We start from the raw sequence: 19,432 nt of genomic DNA, 5'->3' as shown, positions 1-19,432 counted from the left end.
GTATAGGTTATGCAATATCAATATATCACATGCACCCTATCACAACATACTATAACTATTTATCATATCATTAATCGATTCTTCTGATCTTATGGTGATCTTGCATATGGGAAATGGTGGGATCAGAATTTAGATAGATTATTGCAACAAAGACATTAAATTTATCCTTTGTAAGATTCGCAAGTTCATCTTTGACTATGACAGGTTGGACGTCATTTAAGTTTAACTTTGTTGAAATATGTCTTGAATTAGCTAACGTTAGAATAATTAACCAAGCACAAAAGCCTTTGGTTTCGCTAAGAGTTTCGAAAAGAAAAAAAAAGCAATTTTACAAAGGAGGGATATTGCTTGATATAATGAAGTTTTAAAACTAATACTATCTCTAATGTATATATATATTCTAGGAATATTTCCAATATACATGTACATATATCGATAACATTATATAATATAAATATATTATGATATGATAATATGAGAAGTTCATATTGGAAAATGAATCGGAGCTTGTGGCACAGTTTTTTGTTTAGGCGAACAATCCCAACCAAATTGAGGATTGTAAGACAAATCAAAATGTTTTGGAATCCAATCTTGCTCTCCAATTGATTTCCTTTGCTTAAGAAGATCTCTCTCTCTTTCCTCTATCTCTCTCTTTGCTTCTCTTGCTTTATCCCAATTTTTGCTTAGAATGCCTTTACTCACCTCTGCCCATACTGCAGCTGATTCACTTTCACACACTTCCTACGAATTTATGTCAAAGATGATGACATTTTAAACCACCAGAAATTATATAAAATAGGAGTACTATTACACACAAAAAATAATGTATGTATATAGTTTGTAACCATTTTTTTTTATAGGTAAGGAGAATTCTCTTATAATAACAGGGGAGAAACTAAGAATCCTTCTTTCAAAGGGTCAGGTAAGAATCGAACCCCTATTACTGAGGTGGAAGGAGGGCCTTATTATAACTATATCAGGTCAACCTTGATCTTTTAGTTTGTAAAACACATATTAATTAAGAAGATATTATATAAAAATAATAATCATGGGCAGCAGGACTTTATACTTTCTCACTATGATCTTGTTTATCAAGATTTCCAAAGGAGGACTATATTAGTATAGTAGAAGTGATAATTTGAACAATTAAGGTAATAAAGATACTTTAATTCAAGTCATAAAAGATACCGTTGGTATTGTAAGAGACAATCTACTTTTAATTTAAAATTAGGCAAAGGTTCAAGCTTAATATTAAAAAGAGAATGGCCACCTTTTCGGATTTAGTGACTAGTTTAATCAATTAAGTGACTATAATAATCTATTTAGTGATCAAGTCTAGTATCACATTCTTTAATCCATTTAGTGACTAGTTTAACCTACTCGGTAATATTGTTAGGTTACTTTTTAAAATTGTGTATTGTAGTTCGAGATTCTAATGGAAACAAAGGAAAGAGAAGAGAAGGGACGACTAGGTTGGTGCGAGATGTTTGGGAATAGCGTTAGATGTTGGGTTAAAGTAAGATAGAACGGACTTGTTAGGAGAATGCACCCAATAGGCTTGGATTTGTCTTATTTTATGTTAAGATTAGACTACCTAATCCTATTAATTTGTGTAAAAGATAAAATTTATATCAAACATGATCTATAATTCGGATCCTGGCAATAAATTTAAAAGGCGAAAAAAAACTAGCTATTTTTTTTTTAATCCGAAAGAGGTACAAACACCAATTGAAAAGAAAAATGATGAGTCTTCATGGTTGTTGGTCTCATTTATTACTAATATACTTCCTCTCACCTAAAATATTTGCCACATAACATTGATGAAATAAAATAAAGTACATCATTTAATGTTTACTATGTGAATAGAATATAATAAAGATCATGTAGAAATCTATCAAATTCTTAATAATAAAAGCTACATAACAAACACATATTATGCAATTAAAATACCTCAGGATCCCTTAGAGTCGGTGTAGGAAGTGCATAAATAATCTCTCTGGCATCGTATAGAATTTTAGTTTTCCCATCCATAGTATCCTTTATTTTAACGGTCCTGGAGATGCATAATTTGGGAATTAATAATGTATACCTAGTATATTTTAAAAAAATAATAAGAAAAAGACGCCATAATCGAAACGGAACCTCACACAGGTCAACTCGACCCGAATTTGCAGGCAAGACCCTTGGAAGTAGGGCGGTGGTAAGGGGAAATCCCCACCTTCAAAGTACCTCTAGTGGGATTTGATTCCACAACCTCAAAGTTGCGAAATACAAACCAACCCACTAGACCAAATACTACTTGGTATCATGGTATGTATACCTAGTATATGTCCATATCATAATGCAAATATAATTGTTTTATTAACAATTCTAGCAAAATGTTTATTATACACCAAAGTAAAAGTTTTGCTCAATTCAAATGTATTTGCTCATTGAAAAATGGTTAAAGCAACACAAAAAATTTCTTTTAGGTATATCTTGAAATATGCAAGAATTTTCACAATGCAATAACGAATTCACATTATTGTTTCTTGTTAGACTATATGACATAAGTATTTGTTTAGATCGGGTATTAGCTAAACAAAAAGGCCAAAGTTGAGTAAAATAAGCAAATTATTACCCCGACTTCTAATATCTTGTAGCATTTTGCTTATTTTTCCTCAACTTTTAACGTTTTAGCATAAGTAACAGATGGTTCAATTGTGTCATATCGTCTAATATAAGAATATATGATATAAAAAATGTCGATAAAATAAGAGTAAAATTGCAAGCACCTGTCCCATTGGCCATGAATTTCATATAATGTCTTGAGAGAATTAGATGCATCCATGATCTTTCCTTTGATAGACCTATTGCCTCCTCCAAAACCCAAAAAAGAACCACTTTTGAAGGATAATTCAGCTTCAAGACCAGTTTCTTGGCATTTTATTCTCACATTTCCCACCCAATCAACACCAAACTTTGGCAATAATCTTATCAACAAATTTGGAGAATTCATCACATAACTTTCTCCTTTCTCTAAAAGATTTAGCTTCCTTTTTCCATGCACCATTGTTTCTATTGTAGCTCCTTCATTATAGGTAGAAAAGAGGATTAGGGAAAAAAACCAAATGTAATTATGTGATTAGTTAATCTCTAGCATGAGATTTAAAGAAAGAATCACTTAAACATATACTTCCTCCGTTCTGTTTTAAATGAAACATTGGATGAAATGACACTATTCACTGATCAATTTTAACTCCAATTTATCGCTATTATATAAAGAAAAACAAAGTCAAGTGGGATCTTGTTAGATTCGTCTCGATGCATACTATCAAATTATAACTTTTTAATATTTTTTACGTTTACACAACTAAAGATATTAGTGACTAAAGAAGCGCGTTGGGTTGCGTGAAAAAGCAAACGTTTCATTTAAAACGGAACGGAGGAAGTATTAAATTCAAGGGACCGGCTAAAACCACGATCCATCCAGCGGATTGACCTACTAACAACTCACTTGCACGAGGAAGAAGAAGGAGGTTCGCACACAGCGGGACTTTTGTCATATTAGTTACCCAATGTGTTGAGTGACCCAACACTTGAATGGCCCAATTCTTGATTGTCCAAATTTTTAATATGGGCCTACACCATTCATCAGTTTATCTATACTTTGAAGGTTATGCTAAGGCCATAGATGGATTAATAAAAAAATGAATTATGAGCAAGTCAGATGAAGGTAGTCAATATAAAAGTATAATTTTTATCAGACATCTAGGTATATCATGAGTATGGTATCTTCAAAGCTATTTTCTGCTCATTACTCACTTGAAAAACTATAAACGAGGAACAATTGTATAATGGTGAAAGAGCAAAGAAGCAAAATATAATTTGGGTGTAGCATGACACACCCGAATGTATACTAAATGCACTCAACAGGAGTGATCTCTTCGAAATCGGACTAAATCTCGTTGGACCTAACTTTATTTTGAACAAAATTAACCTTTCCTTTTCCTTAACTTACCTTTTTTTTTTTTTGGCATCATCTTCATACCATTATAAAACAATTCAAAAGTACTTAAGTGTATAATAGGTAATTTAGTTTGAAAGAGAATTTTCCAAGGGAAAAAACCATTTTAGTTGCTTTCACTAAGTAGCACTGAAAATCATTTTTTCTTAGCAAAATCGGCCTCAACGCTCTACACTATAGTTCAGGACTTCAGGTACACCCAACACCACAAACTTTGACTAATAACCAAAACTGATTTTATAGAAAATTTGGCAAATGATTCTTATACCATTAAACTTGGGAACAGCATGTTGGCACCAAATAAGTTCGATGCCGTTGGTTTCATCAGTTGCATGCAAAGCTGATACTGGCGGGTGATGGGAAACCTACAAACAAAGGGGGAACGTAATCTCAAAAAAAAAATTAATTTGACTAAACTTAATCCATATTTTTAAGTTGACCTATATTTGGTTAATTAATAGATTTGTCTTGACATGTAGTTCTAAGCAATCTAATTTTCAGAATAGAGGTGATAATGAGTTTGGCCTGTTCGAAAATAGTCTGGGCTCGACTCGCTTAAAGCTCGGCTCGTGGTAGTTCGGGTCATATTCGGGCGCGGCTCAAAACCTTAATGAGCCAAGCTCGACATGAAAGCTCGTGAACATGCTCGATTTTTACTTTATATATAAAAAAATTAATATAACATAAAGCTTCTAAAAAATTATCATATGCTAAAACACTTTAAAAAGTAATTATACGTACCCTTTTATACCATCTTTTACATTGAACAATTCATGCATTTTTGCTTTTTGTATGTTTTTAGATCTAGTTTGTCGATTTTTTATGTATATTTGTAAGTAATTCATTTGGTTAGCATGTGAAAAAGAAACAAAACATTTTTATTCGTGGTACTTTTTGAATTTAGTCTATAATTCTACAAAATCTGTCAAATTTTTTTTTAAGTATATATCGATTATGAATTTTCTGTTTGGTTTAATGTTGTTTGGTTTATTCTTAATTTGTTCCAAATTGAGGTTGAACTCGAGCCGAGCTCGAGCCTTGAGAGAACCTCACAAGCTCGTGAGTCGAGCTCATCGAGCTCACGAGTTGAGACGAGCCGAGCTAAACAATAAACGAGCAGAGCCCATTACAATTCAGTCTCGGCTCGTACGATAAGTACCCCTGTTTCAGAATCTACACTAATATAGAATCATCATATAAATCTAGTAACAAGTAAATGGATCATTAATAATATCTATCTGGTCCGGTCTAGATTTTTTCATGCATGATTTGATCTACTCTAATTCTAAAGGTGATAATGTTGATTTTGGAAGCTAATGTTTCCACATTGAGATATTGTTCTTTTATAGAATTTAGTGTCCCCTTCTCTTCCCTTATAAATTAAAATAGAGGTGAAGTGCCGTTAAAATCGCTCTAATTAATCAAGTCAAGTAGTATAATTTATTTATTCTTGACAATGAAGTAAAATATAACAATAACGTTCTTTTTTGTTACAAGAGAATGGATAGAGTTACATACTTGTTCAAGTAGGACATTGAGGGTGGCTCTAGATGCATGATGAGTCTCACCAAGAATGGGGTTGTATGGTGCAACCCCAAACATCAACGGACGAACGGTTGAGATGCACCACGCAACGACGGAGATCATTCGATCGACGGTGGTCTCTCCATTGGCACATTTGCTTAGCATGTCCTTGTTCACACAATACACTGATTCTCCATAGCATTGTAGGTGTGATTTTGGCAAGTTAAACAAGGGAGGTAGCTACATGAAACCCATTTTAAAGTTATAATTAACAGAAATACTATTATAGACTTATTATATACTCCTTCCGGTTTTATAATATAAGATACGTTAGCCAAATACGAACTAATTAACATATCTTATACTTCCTCCGTTTCTAAATAAGTGCAACACTTCTTGTTTTCACGTTTGCCAATGCATTATTTTAACCATTAATATCTTCAATTATCAATAAGTAAAAATTATAAAAAGTTGATATTAACAAAATTCACATTCAGATGAATCTAACAAGATCCCACATGACTATGTTTTTCCTAAAATCTAAATCACCAAAGCTAATTAAAGTTTAAACTGTGAATAGTAAACACTATGCAAATGTTGCACTTATTTAGAAACGGAGGAAGTATATTGAAACGAGGCCAAATATTGCAACTACATTTGTTGTAAACTAATGTGGTACAATCGAACCCTTCTTAACTAAAATCAAATACAAATAACTAACATTAATGGAAAGTAGTACGTCCTCCGTTTCATTTTAATCTACACACTTACACTTTTCACGCATGTCAATGCAAAATTTTGATGACATATATCTTTAGTTTTGTATTTGTAATTAAAAATTATAAAAATTACATATTAATAAAATACATGTTATGATGAATCTAACAAGATCCCACATGATTATATTTTCATTCACGTATAAATCAAAAATGATGGTAAAAGTGAAATTTATGAATAGTGTAAAATATCAAAGTGTGTAGATTAAAATGAAACGAAGGGAGTACTAAGTATGTCTCTTGTATATGTGAAGGACATACCTGTAAACGAGTAAGATCAGCTCCTGGTCTTACATTGTTGAGAAGACCAAAAACCATTTGAAGAAAATTAGGAGGCTTGTAATCATTGTTGGACTCCCTATCTAGAGAGAGTGGAGATGTTAAAATGACATCCCTCTTGTTCTCAATCTTCATATCTTCCACCTATAGATACATAACAAAACGTTCTTAGAGTTTATCGTATAAGAGACCGTCTACTTTTAAATTAAAATTAAGTAATGTTAAGCCCAATATTAAAAAGAGAATTAGTCCAATAGTGACTATATTAATTTCTTTCGATGACTAGTTCAATCCATTTAGTGACTAGGTCTACTTTTATATTAAAATTAGACCGTCTCTTTTAATAATTTTTTAACGTTCTTATAATGATATTTTACTGATATATGACAAATTATCATTTATCTTCCTAATCCAATTATCAAAAGTGATTGGCTACTCCACCTGTTACCAATTAATTTTTAAATTGAATATTATATGTGGTTTTAAGATATAATGGTTGGACCCATTCCCAAGGAAGCCCATCTAAAAAGCCCATGACCCTCAAAGCTAAAACCATTCAAAACATATATGTGGATCTTGGCCCGCCCAAGCCTCACCCGTTAATCGATATAGCTATGTACCAACCTACATCGGGTCATCAACTCTGACCCGACCCACTATGACCTTTTTTTAATTTATTTTCAGTTCATTCAAAATCAGAGAGATTCAGTACAAGAAAACATAGCTTAATAATAACCTGTAATACCACTCATGATTGCTTTAAAAAAAGATGCATCTTTTTTTTAGAAAGTTCATTTCCTTAATTACAATTGTTGGCCTAGATGTACATTGATGACGATAGACACGACTCCTGAAGAATCGGGGTGTACAGTCCCGTCCTACTCTTACCCTTACACAGGCCAATCTAGGGTTGCCTCAAATTGATCCAACCCGCCCTACCTATTACCCATTCCCATTGGGCTTCACCAAAAGGAGAGTATAAAACTCAAAAGTATAAAACCGCGTTTGCCGTAAGTAGAAGAAAGAGTAGAGAAGAAGGTGACAATTAACAAGTTGTATTCAAAGAATCCACAATTGTGATTTCCCAACTCAACCCCAACCAAACATGGGTGTAGCTTTTTCTACCCACATTTTTTTGACCTTCCTCTTATTTTTATGGGATATTCCATTTGGTACCATTATACTTTTGGCTTTTCCATTTGGTACCACTATTTTTCAGATATTCTACATGGTACCACTATAATTTGATTTTATTCTCTATTGTAGCATTCAACTAACTAAAGTGTTAATTTAAATTAGAATTAGGCTAGAGTTTTACTTCTATTTACATGTTTTAATTTGCGTTAAGGTTAGTAATCGTTTTAGTCGTTAAAGTTAAAGTTGGGGTCATATTTGACAATAAAAAGACATAAAATATTATGATCATTTTTATGAAAATTTTGACTGAAAAATAGAGCTTTAAGGGTTAAAACGACACCCTAAAATCTTAATTTATTAAATTTTTGCAGATGCAAATAGAAACATGCAAACCCAAACAAAATCGTATTCTTGTTCAACCATTAACTAACATTTTACTTGAAAAAATGGTATGATAAAGATTAATATTAAATTAGAGTGGTATCATGTGGAATTTTAAAATAACAGTGGTACCAAATGGAAAAGCCAAAAATTCAATGGTACCAAATGGAATATCCCTAGTTTTATTTTAAGGGCATTACAATTTACAACAAAAGAAAAATAAAATCTAATACTTCCTCAATTCTAAAATAAATGAAACACTCCTCTCGAAAAACTCTCACATACAAGAATAAAAGTCTCTCGCTTATTTTTAAAACGAATAAAGTATTACTAAACTTGCATCAATAATTAATCGAGAAAAATTCTTAAAACTCAAATAAATAAATAATAAAAAAGGATGACGAACTTACAAGCTTACACCATTGAATGCAAGAATCAGTCCAAAAAATATTTATATTATTAAAGAAAAACAAAGAAACCGTCGAAAGTTTACCTTTTTTTTCCTTTATTTCAACGAAAATATTGCAGAATAAAGTTTGTAGAATTCATCATATGATATCATATTATCATACATAATATAACTACATTCATACTTCATAATTCATATGCTAAGTTCTTCCATGCACTTATATAAGAGAGAGATCAGAAAGATGTACCATGATGTATGATTGATGATTGATGATGATTAATGAACAATGATGAAGAGAAGAAAATTTTGTTGCGTTTTTTTGGGATGACGAAATGAAGCTTTAGGTGTTTATGAAATTATAGTGGTTTACTGGTTTATATAAAACGAGTTTAAGCTTTCATGTGGGTTTTAATGGAACTGACTATTGATCTTATTTATATTCTGTTTCAACTACTTTTCATGTTGGTTTTTTTTATATATACTTTCTCCGCTCTTTATTAGTTTACCTGTTTCTTTTGCACGAAAATTTAGACGAAGCAATATTGTGGACGGAGAATTAAAGGAAAGAGACACTATGCAAAGTTAGTGGTTTCATTTATAAAAAGAAATGGTTAAATTAATAAGGAACATTTCAAAATAAAATACGGGTAAACTAATAAAGATCGGAAATAGTATTTAACTATTTTTGTATTAATATCTTTGGAAAAGTGAATGCTTTTTTGCTAGAATACTGCGTGATTAATTAGTTTAATGGGTGTGTTCATACTATATCTACTCCGATCTATATAAAGTGGTTGATTAACTGAGTTTATACTTTTCCCCATTAAAAAATAAAGAGAGGACTAATAATGTATTAATGTGTATAATTAATACGTTCCTATCAACAGAGATCGAGTAAGTTTTGGTCAATGAACAAACTTGGTGGAGTTTGATTTTCTGATTGTCTTGATATAATATAACGTATGGTTTTGGACACTTTATATGATATTTTAATGTTTTTACTTTTAGTGATCATGGGCGGGGTCGAGTTGGATCGGACTTTGGCAAAAAAAATTGCCCGTTTCAGGCCAAAGTTGCGGGGTCAAGGTTCAGGCCAAATTAATCTGCATCAAAACCCGGTATTTCGGGCTGGGGCTTGCGGGCTTTTCGTGCCATTTTCAGGTCGGGCCGAAATTTGACCTATTTTTCCAAATCTAGGTTGCCCGTAGTCCGAGTTTTTTGTCTAGCTCGATCGCGGGCCGAAAACACGTGCCCAAAATCGGGCCAGACTAATCTTGATCACCTCCATACTGGTTCATTAGAGTGCCCAAATTGTAATTGATCTGTCAAGATATCAGACGTAGATCAAGGAAAAGAATCATCATGATACCAGTATTATATGACATATAAGTATTAAATAAGAATAAAGATCGTATTGATTCTTATTTAAATCGCGATTCAGATCTTAAAATCTTACGATTTTACGATTCACAAATTGGTAGACGATTCGATGCATGATTCTAGATGATTCTATACATTTCTTTTGACTGGTGAAAATAAACCTCGCAAATTTAAATCATGCTAACAAAGCAAATAATAGATATAATATATTGTTAGTTATTGACTAGTGGGTAAACAACTATTTTTTCCAATTTTTAGGTTTTTTAACTTATAATTTTAGCACATTCAACGAAGATTGAGTGCACGAAAGAAGTATATATATATATATATATATATATATATATATATTATATATATATATATATGTATATATATATATATATATATATATATATATGTATATATATATATATATATGTATACATATATATATATTAAGGAAATATTGTGATATTGTGATATATTTTCCATATATTTGTAATTATCTTTTAGGAGTATCTTGTATATCTTTTATAACGTGATTTCAGGAAGTTAGGTGTTTTAGGGTTTTGTAAAGCCTTGTATATAGGCTGTAACTTCTGGTGAAATGATATACAAAAATATATTCTCCTAAACACATCTAGCCTCCTTGTTCTTAACATGGTATCAGCTTAACATCGTTCTTGGGTTGTGTTCGTTTTTCCGCTGCGTTTCTTTTCTGTTTGTTCGTGTGCGTACCCCATGGCAGGCGATAATGATGCTGCTCCTAAGTCTTCTGGTTCTCGCTATGAACCTTTCACCGAATATTATTTACATCCCAGTGAAGGTACGGGTGCGGTGATCAGTCCTATTCTTCTTAAAGGCGACAACTATGAAGCATGGTCGAGGTCTCTTCGCAACAACCTGCGTGCCAAAAACAAATTAGGCTTCATCGACGGGACTATTACGGTACCCGATTCCAAATCTCCTGATTTTTCTCAATGGGGTATTGTTAATTCTATGCTTGTTGCTTGGATTTTAATACGTTAGATATGTCTGTGCGTTCTACTATGCGTTTTCCCGATAATGTTAAGTCCCTGTGGGATGATTTACGTGATCGTTATTCCCTTGGTAATGGTCCTCGTATTTTGGAGTTAAAAAACCAAATTCGAGATTGTCGACAGAATGGTCGGTCGGTTGCTATTTATTTTGGTGAATTGCGTCAGTTGCAAGATGAATTGATGTCTTACTGTTAACTTCCTGTTTGTACGTGTCTTGCTGCATCTGAGTATATTCGTCTTCAAGAAACCGAACACTTGCATCAGTTTTGTTTGGGTTTGGATTCCAAGAAATTTGGAACGCTTGTTTCTGGTTTGCTCATGCAGGATCCCTTCCTTCCATCAATGTGGCTTATGCGAAAATCATATCTGATGAAAGGAAGCAGTTAGTTTCGGCTTCCCACGAGCAGACCTCGGTTGACGCTGTTGGTTTTGTTGCTTCGTCGTCTACTGCTGCACGTTCTTCTAGTCTGCCGCAGGGGGATGAACGTGTATGCAGCCACTGTGGTCGCAAAGGCCATCTCAAGGAAACTTGTTACGAGATAGTGGGCTGGCCTGCTGGTCGCGGTCGCGGGGGACGTGCTGGCAGGGGGGGTCGTGGTCGGTCTACTGTCCTTGTTCTTAACAATATATGTATACATATATATATATATATATATATATATATATACATACATATATATATACATACATATATATATACATACATATATATATATACATATATATATATATATACATACATATATATATATATATGCTCAAAGTTTTACATTAACATACGTGAAAAATGTAAATATAACAATTTAAAAAAACAGAGAAAATATTTAACTATTTATTAACACGTAATTAAAAAATGCGTATCAAAGACCATGCATGAAACAGATGGAGAATCTATCAAGAGACGAAAGGAGTATATGCCATTCTTACACCAATTAAAGCTTCTATGGTTGAGCTTTCTCCATCATGGAAGCTGTGAAAATATGTTTAAATACTCAAAATATATATAACATTACAACTGTGATCATTGAACTTAAAATACACTTTTCTCTTTTCTTGGTGTTCCTCCCATACCACTGGCTCACTAGCTTCTTTACAATGGAAATGGCCAGTAGACGAGTTCAAGCTAATTCTATACCAATGTTACCTAATTCGCTATCTAATTCGCCAATTCGCCCAAAATGAACCAAAACCGACCATAATTCGCTTTTCTCAATTCGCGATTCGCGGCGGAATTAGGAAATTAGGTAACACTGTTCTATACTATATAATTGATCTAGAGACTAATACAATCACATTAAACCATATTACAACAAAAATTAGCCACCAAAAAGAAATAGAAAACATTACTACCTAGGAAAGAAACCAGTGAGTTTCCCACCTATACATATCTCAACCCTCTTATTACCAAGTCATAAAGAATACCTTAAGTTCTAAGTTCATGCTTTATCGCTTGTAAGCCATAGCTACTACCGGGATGCTTACCTTGTGCCCTCGACTTCCTTTCAACACGACTTGGCCAAAGGAGTATGACCCAGACACAGAACGTGCGGTCAATGTCACTGAAAATCTCCGTGATGCCCCTGGAAGTAAAGTTATGGCGGGAGGGTTTACCTCAATGGCGACGGATGGTGCCATCCTTGCTGTTATTGTGTATGTTTCTTCCTCAGCAACATTAGTAACAGTCCTCGTGACAATGTGGGTTCCAGCAAGGTGCGAGATTGCTATTGAAGGTGTGTTGAGATTAGATGGATGGCCCATTTTAAAATTACAAGGTGATCTTGTGTAGTTTCTTATCTCATGAGGGTTGATTCCTGGTGTAGTGCACAAGAATCCTAGGTAATCTGAATAACCTGTGAAAACAGTTGAAAGGATAGAAACTCTTTAGTGAAATTTGTTCGATTTTTGTTATAACTTAACTAGTACTAATTGGGTATTGAAGAATGTTGAGTAAAAGTGGAACATACATAGTTTACCACATCATTAAATCATATACATTGTAATCATACTAACATTGCCAGAAAGCATGCTTTAGAAAAAAAAAATCATTAGCACAAACCTGCATCAAATATAAGTCCTGGATCTAGAGCAGCTCGAGGATTGACATGCCCACTTCCATAATCAAAAGGTGTAGCAGTAACCATGGTCATCTCCTCAGATGATCCAGTGTACTGCTGCGCTTGAAGTTTTCCCCCGGCTCTATTGATTGTCGTTGTAGTAGTCATCAAAGCTGACTTAATAGCTGCTGGGCTCCAGGTAGGGTGTTTTTGCTTTATGAGAGCAGCTATCCCAGAAATATGTGGAGCAGCCATACTTGTTCCAGATATCATAGCGAACGCTTCCCCTGTTTCAAGAGTGAAATTAGTCTGCAAACAACGCTCTACCCAAAAAAAAACCTCTTCCTCAATGCCCAAGTTTTGGCATCATAATGATACATCAAGGAAGGCTTTTTAGTTTTCATGGCTAGTTATTAGATTTAAAATCAATGCACCCTTCACTGTCTATTTGTATGCATATGAAGAGGTGGCAAGAACTGACCGGACTTGACAACTCGACCTGAGCCCGACACAGCGACAAGGAATTAGTAAGGTAGTCAGTTCAATTAAGGGGCTGTCCTGACGATCCTTCAATTACATGGTTGGGTTAGGGTTGAAAATATAAGATATGAACCAGACATCTTTACGAATTAGTTAGGGTTGGTCTTTTTCTTATTTTCATGTAAGTTTTGTTCTTTAGTTGTTGTACTTGGTGGATTTGGACCTCATTTTAGTACACAGAAAGTGGGTTGATTAAATACTAGGCTAGTTTGTTTGGTTTACATGTATTTGTTTGATAAAATGGGTTTGGTAGAAAGAGTCATGTTAGGGTCAGCGGAGTCTAACATGTTAACTTTTGAACCAAACACAATATCAAGATGTCTCACCCTGTTTGCCAACTCTAAACAATTCTTTGCATTTGGCCTTTGTGCCTTTTTCGGGGGCAGGAGAGGAAGGGCAATACGGAGGATTTGCGATAATGAAGTTAAACAACAGTCGGATTTGACTTTCAAGTGTTTACAGCTATATTAAGATAAGTTCATAATCAAGCAATTCAGAAATGAGGATGTTTCTATCATCATCGTTTTAAGAAACTTGCAAATGTGATAGGCATACCTTCATAATTGGGTTCGTCAGTACCATTTGGAGCCCAAGCTGCCCATATGAGAGCTCCAGGAGCCAAAATGTCAGGCTTCAGAAGATCTGCATCTCGAAAGCTGTAGTCTTTTATGTTGGGACCCCTTGCAGAAAATAATGCAACTTGTGGGGCTGACTTGTGAAGAATTGCCCTTAGTCCATTACCGATACTGCCTTTTGCTCCAAAGCTCTTAACTCGCCCAGTCCAATCGCGTGAAGTAGAGACATTGTAATAGTCTATGAGCTCCTGAACACCAGGATTTCACTAATTAGGAAGCATAGTACTAATATATTGACCTTGAAGGCCAAACTTCACCACAGCTACATCCGTAGAAGCCAAATACAGTATTGCTGTTTACAAACATCAGACAAAAGAGTAGTCCTGCCTTTTTATATTACTCTCTCCAACCTTTAATGTTTTTCACACATATTTAAGATAATTGTTCCAATTGATTTCACATTTCCTTTATTCAGCATAGAAAAAAAATCTAAGGCTTCTCTTAATATTGCACCCCCATCTCTCTGTCTACTTCTCCACCAAAAATTGTCTTACGTCTAATATCTATGATCTAATAGCCAAACGAAACTAGCATCCTTATCAGAAATAAGACTCATTCACATAATGGATGAAAGAAACATCGTGGGTGGTTACCAGGGAATTTCTGACATCAGTCACGACGATGCCAGGTATACTGGTGGGGACAGGATCAAATTTTGTTCCAGGAGTAACACTTTCCACAGCAAGGACAAAACCAGCAGCACCGAGGCTCCTGGCTGTCTCAGAAACTTTCTTGATTGATGCACTACCAACAACAAAGTTGAAAGAATAACCACAAAGCAGAATTTTTCCCTCCACCAATTTTCTATTTAGAACTTCAGGTCTCTGACAATCTGAAGGACTAAATCTCATAACAGATGTATCTAGCAAGGCATCATTTGCCGAAACAAGAGTGTAAGTTTTGTTCAAATGAGTGGCGGCTGCAAAAAGGAGAGAAACGACTTGCATCAGCCTAATCAACCATTTATATATATAAAAAAAGGAGGGGAATATAAAAGCTTACGTGACAATCCCGTTCCAGCCAGCACTTTCCCATTCCCCAAGAAAAAATGATTTTTATATCTTCGATCATCGATTGCAGCAGCAACAGAAGTTATCCACGGACTATAAGATAGAATAGTCTTGGGAAAAGGACCCCCATTGCCAGCTGCCTGAGCAACAAAGATGCCCGCTTTAACTGCTGAAAGAAGTGCAGCATCAAAAGGATTTAGAAAGGTTGTTTTGGTTGCTGCTGGTGGACTGTTTGGCCCAACCGAAAGATTTATGATATCAACACCATCATGAACAGCCTGTCAAAAAATGAGTGTGAGTTTACATGCTCAGAACCACAAAAGGACACGGAAAAATATAGCTTGAGTTAATTCACGACCTTGATAACTCTAAAAGCCATGCTGTAGCAGTTTAACTGGAAAGCAACCAACAGAACAAGTATACCCTTCAACCAATGAAATTAACTAAATAGACCTTATAATTGTTACTTCAGAGGAGAAGAGTAAGGTGATATTATTGACAGTAAATGTACAAAACTAATTCTACATCACCAAAATAGGCAAAGATAATAGGGCTATACCTGGTCAATGGCGGCCATCACATCTGCCACAAATCCTCCAAACAGTCTGTAAAGCGCCTTATAAACAGCAATTCTGCAATGTAAAAAGAATTGTTTGGTTCCACAATTCCAGTTAAACATAATTTTCAGTCATGATGAGCATGGTTTGTAATCCTCACCTGGCACGAGGAGCCATGCCACTTGCTTTTCCAAAATCATATCTATTCAATCTCACAGGAATTCCATTGTTTCCAGCGGCAATAGAAGCTGTGTGACTGCAGATACATTGAGGTGACAGAAACAAGATCCATTAAAACCATCTCTCAAAATAAAATGAATGGGGAAAGGAGGGTAATTGGATTAAACAAAAGGTAAAACCCCTTATTCATTGAAGTAGGGGGAAAAGGACTCTTTGATAGGGTGTCAGTGTGTGTTACGAACCTACATCCTACCCTCACCTTTCTCAAAGTCTCCTACCAATTCATTTACAATCAACAGTAACATCAAACCCTGTAAAGTGAAACACTTCATTTCATTTCCTTTCTGTTTCATCCAATTCCTTCCAATTCAAATAAGCTGTAGATAAACCTATTATATTAGATGGTTCTAACCTTCCATGTCCATCGCCATCTAAAGGAGAAGCAGAATCAACAGAAGGATTAAATGCTCCGGCTGCTATTGCAGCTTTTGCAAAATGCTGAGCACCCACAATCTTGCCATTGCAGAAACTCCTCTTTGTATCAGGATCAACTTCACATTTCCCTCTATATTTTGGAACAGGTCCATATCGTTCTGCTTCATGGGATGCAAAGCTTGGATGCAAGGGATATATTCCTGAGTCCACAAATCCGATTACAATGTCCTCTCCTGCCTTATCATGACCACCTCCTGTTGGCCATACCTCAGTCGGGAGCCCCAGAAACTCTGGTGTATGAGTTGTAAGTCTCCTCACCTTCCAATCTCTTTCTATTGATTTCACACCAGGGTGTCTTCTAAGGGTTTCTACCTACTACAAAATGTGGTTGTATAAGTAACCAAAAGCCCAAAAAAGAACATGAACTAATAACAACCATCAAAAATATGAACTCAATGTAGTAAAGAAGACAAGCATAAAGTTTCACCTGCTCGGGTGAAATATGAACTGCAAAGCCATTTATAAGGTGCCGATAGCTGTATAATTTGCTGTAAGTACCACCTTTGAACAGCATCCCAAGAAGCATATCATGTTTCTTTTCAAGGTGACGAGCATATGATATGACAGCCTCACTGAAAGAGACCCAGAAAACAAAATAAGCAAGTTACCTTTTATGTCGTGGCCTATAATTTAACAAAACATGATTCGAACAAATATATCACACTATGAATATAACATCACAACAAACAATCCGTGTTGCCAACAAAATAATCATTTAAAATTCAGCAACCCAATCAACGCAATTTCACCTGTCCCTTTAAGACACAAATGCAATACTATTGGTCACATTAGAACAACAATGCAATAACCACCAAATCCTTTATAATGTATGTTGAATTAAACTTCATGAACTTGATTGCAGCATAAGACAATTTTGAGAAGTAGACAGCTTTTAGCCAACAACAGCACAAAAGCTCGTAACAATAGACACACTTAACCAATAGGACAAACACCATAACCATATTATTTTGCCAGAGCTCAAGATCTCATACCATAGTTCATCATATACCATAAACCTATAGCAAAGCAATTGAGATATCCACCAGAGTTAAATGACCAAAATTACCTTGTAACATCAATCTTCTCATCGGTCTCAGAAGCAGTAGCTTCGAAACCATTGACACCCCCTCGGTAACTCACAACAGGCTCTTCGTCAAGCGTCACTATGTAAATCTCTGCTTTTATAAGAGCCAAATGAGCAATCAACCCTAACACCAAAAACCTCAATGTAACACCCTTCATTTTCACTGAGGCCATCAAAGCTCAGCACCACATCACCTCTGCTTATTTAACAAACAACTCACATTTAGTACACTTTGTTCTTACATAGCTTAAGCAACACTGAAGAAAGTAGTAAAGTAACCAACAATGTGATACTCACTCCTCACTAACACAAATTCCATATTCATTTCTTAGTCAAAATTAATAAAATACAACAAAAGCATATCCAAATAAATCATCACATTAATTATACACTTCTATGAACTCTGACAATCAGAGTTTGCACAAGATCTAAATAATTAAATCCATATAAAAAATAAAATAAAATAAAAAAAAGCAAAAGTGGGTACTACAGAAAGGGAAAGTTGTCTGTTTTTCTTTTTATTATATTATGTGAAATTATATAATGCTTGCTTAATGTAACACAAACACTCAAGAAAAGAATCAAAACACCCAACATATAGCACATTCAGTCATTCACATTTCAGTACTATTACACTAAAAATCACAAGCAAAAAATAAAACCCACATAAAATTATTGATAAAAAAGTACATGAAATTGAAAAAGCTAAGATCTTTCACTCACATTAATCTAAAGAAAGGAATCAAACCCAGAAAATGATTGAAAAGAATCTAGAAATCTAAATATACCCAGTTGTTATTTTTGCTTGCTTAATCAAATCCCAGAAATTTGATGTTGTTGGTAGAAAAAAAAAAAGAGAGATTTTGAGTGGAGTGAGAGTGAGTGAGTGAGAGTGAAGTAAGAAAAAAAGAGGAGAGAGAAAGGTAGTTAGGGTTTTTAGAAAATTAAATAGGAGTAAAAAAAAAAAAAGGCGCCAGACAAGAAAAGTGAACATGGAGGGGTCTTATTTTGTTGCTGTTGTTGTTGTGTGATTAGTAGCATTCATTACTCATTTGTCCTTCACTGTTTGGTGCTATTCCTATTCCTATATTTCTTCTGGATTTCTTGAGAAATTAGAGTTTGTTCTTTTCGGCGAAATCGAGCTTAATTGAATTTAACTGAATTGAAATAAGTTGTTTTAAACTAAAGTAAAATTGTGATCGAGAAGAGAGTAGTTGAATTAAAGTGAATTTAAACGAGTTGAACTGAAACTATGCTCGAAAGAATATGGTTTAGTCTGTATTTTTCTCTTTTGTATTTGTATATGTTGTTGAGTGTTGACTATTGAGACAAAGAGGAAATTAGTATTAAGTGGGGAGATTGGGATCTTAGTTGCTAAGATTTCTCTAGACCTTGAATTTGTGTTTTGCTCTTTATATCATAGCCAACTTTAGTCAATTTTAGTCAAAAAAATACTTTGCCTATGCACTAATTTTTTATTGTCTATTTCTAGTGAGTATATGTATTAATCTTCTTTTAGTCGAGGCTCGGAGGTATTATATGGTTGTAACATTATAGTTTTTACTTTTAGGTGAAATATTTGGTTTATAAATGGATATAAGCATATAATGATGAGCTTGCACCCCAAAACAATCAAAAAATATATATTCAAACAAGGGAATAGTAATATCTTTCTAATATCCTTCCATCATTATATAATATACATGAATATTAGCCGATACATGATATCATAACTTTCTAAACTATACTTAATTAGGAAATGAATCTAATACTTACTATTGAATATTAGAGTTTCATATATCAATATTCTTTTCATATTTCTTTGTAATACTTTATATAAAATTACATAGTATGAAATTAAATACTTGAACTTTAAGAAAAAAAATGTAAACCATCAAAAAACAGTATAATAACTCATGAAATAGGATCGAGTAACGTAACAATCAAAATGATCCGTATTTATTTT

General features: G+C 34.1%; 2 protein-coding genes across 5 annotated transcripts; both read right to left on the bottom strand.

Annotated features, from left to right (window-relative positions):
• Positions 1–376: 376 nt before the first annotated feature.
• On the bottom strand, positions 377–8,905 carry LOC104902361 (oxysterol-binding protein-related protein 4C). Its single transcript, XM_010690116.4, has 7 exons — positions 8,760–8,905; positions 6,568–6,729; positions 5,525–5,770; positions 4,275–4,371; positions 2,775–3,069; positions 1,951–2,053; positions 377–741 (listed from the first exon to the last, which is right to left on the bottom strand). The coding sequence occupies exons 1-7, from the start codon at positions 8,760–8,762 to the stop codon at positions 484–486; spliced, it is 1,164 nt and encodes a 387-aa protein (XP_010688418.2). The 5' UTR covers positions 8,763–8,905; the 3' UTR covers positions 377–483.
• Positions 8,906–11,890: 2,985 nt separating this feature from the next.
• Positions 11,891–18,414, bottom strand: LOC104902359 (subtilisin-like protease SBT2.5). 4 transcript variants are annotated; one of them, XM_010690114.4, is made up of 11 exons: positions 18,190–18,414; positions 17,449–17,665; positions 16,810–16,954; positions 16,300–16,694; positions 15,868–15,963; positions 15,710–15,782; positions 15,143–15,428; positions 14,734–15,059; positions 14,061–14,328; positions 12,968–13,252; positions 11,891–12,761 (listed from the first exon to the last, which is right to left on the bottom strand). In XM_010690114.4, exons 2-11 carry the CDS (start codon positions 17,637–17,639, stop codon positions 12,355–12,357), a joined length of 2,472 nt encoding a protein of 823 aa, XP_010688416.1. In that variant the 5' UTR covers positions 17,640–17,665; positions 18,190–18,414; the 3' UTR covers positions 11,891–12,354. The 4 variants fall into 4 exon arrangements, with proteins under 4 accessions (XP_010688416.1, XP_010688415.1, XP_019107034.1 ...); XM_010690113.4 differs by having other exon boundaries at positions 17,449–17,662; XM_019251489.3 differs by having other exon boundaries at positions 17,449–17,662; positions 18,255–18,414.
• Positions 18,415–19,432: the final 1,018 nt, after the last annotated feature.

The sequence above is a fragment of the Beta vulgaris genome, chromosome 8 (genome assembly GCF_026745355.1).
Source record: "Beta vulgaris subsp. vulgaris cultivar EL10 chromosome 8, EL10.2, whole genome shotgun sequence".
Lineage (NCBI taxonomy): Eukaryota > Viridiplantae > Streptophyta > Magnoliopsida > Caryophyllales > Amaranthaceae > Beta > Beta vulgaris.
This window is presented reverse-complemented; position numbering and strand designations above follow the sequence as displayed.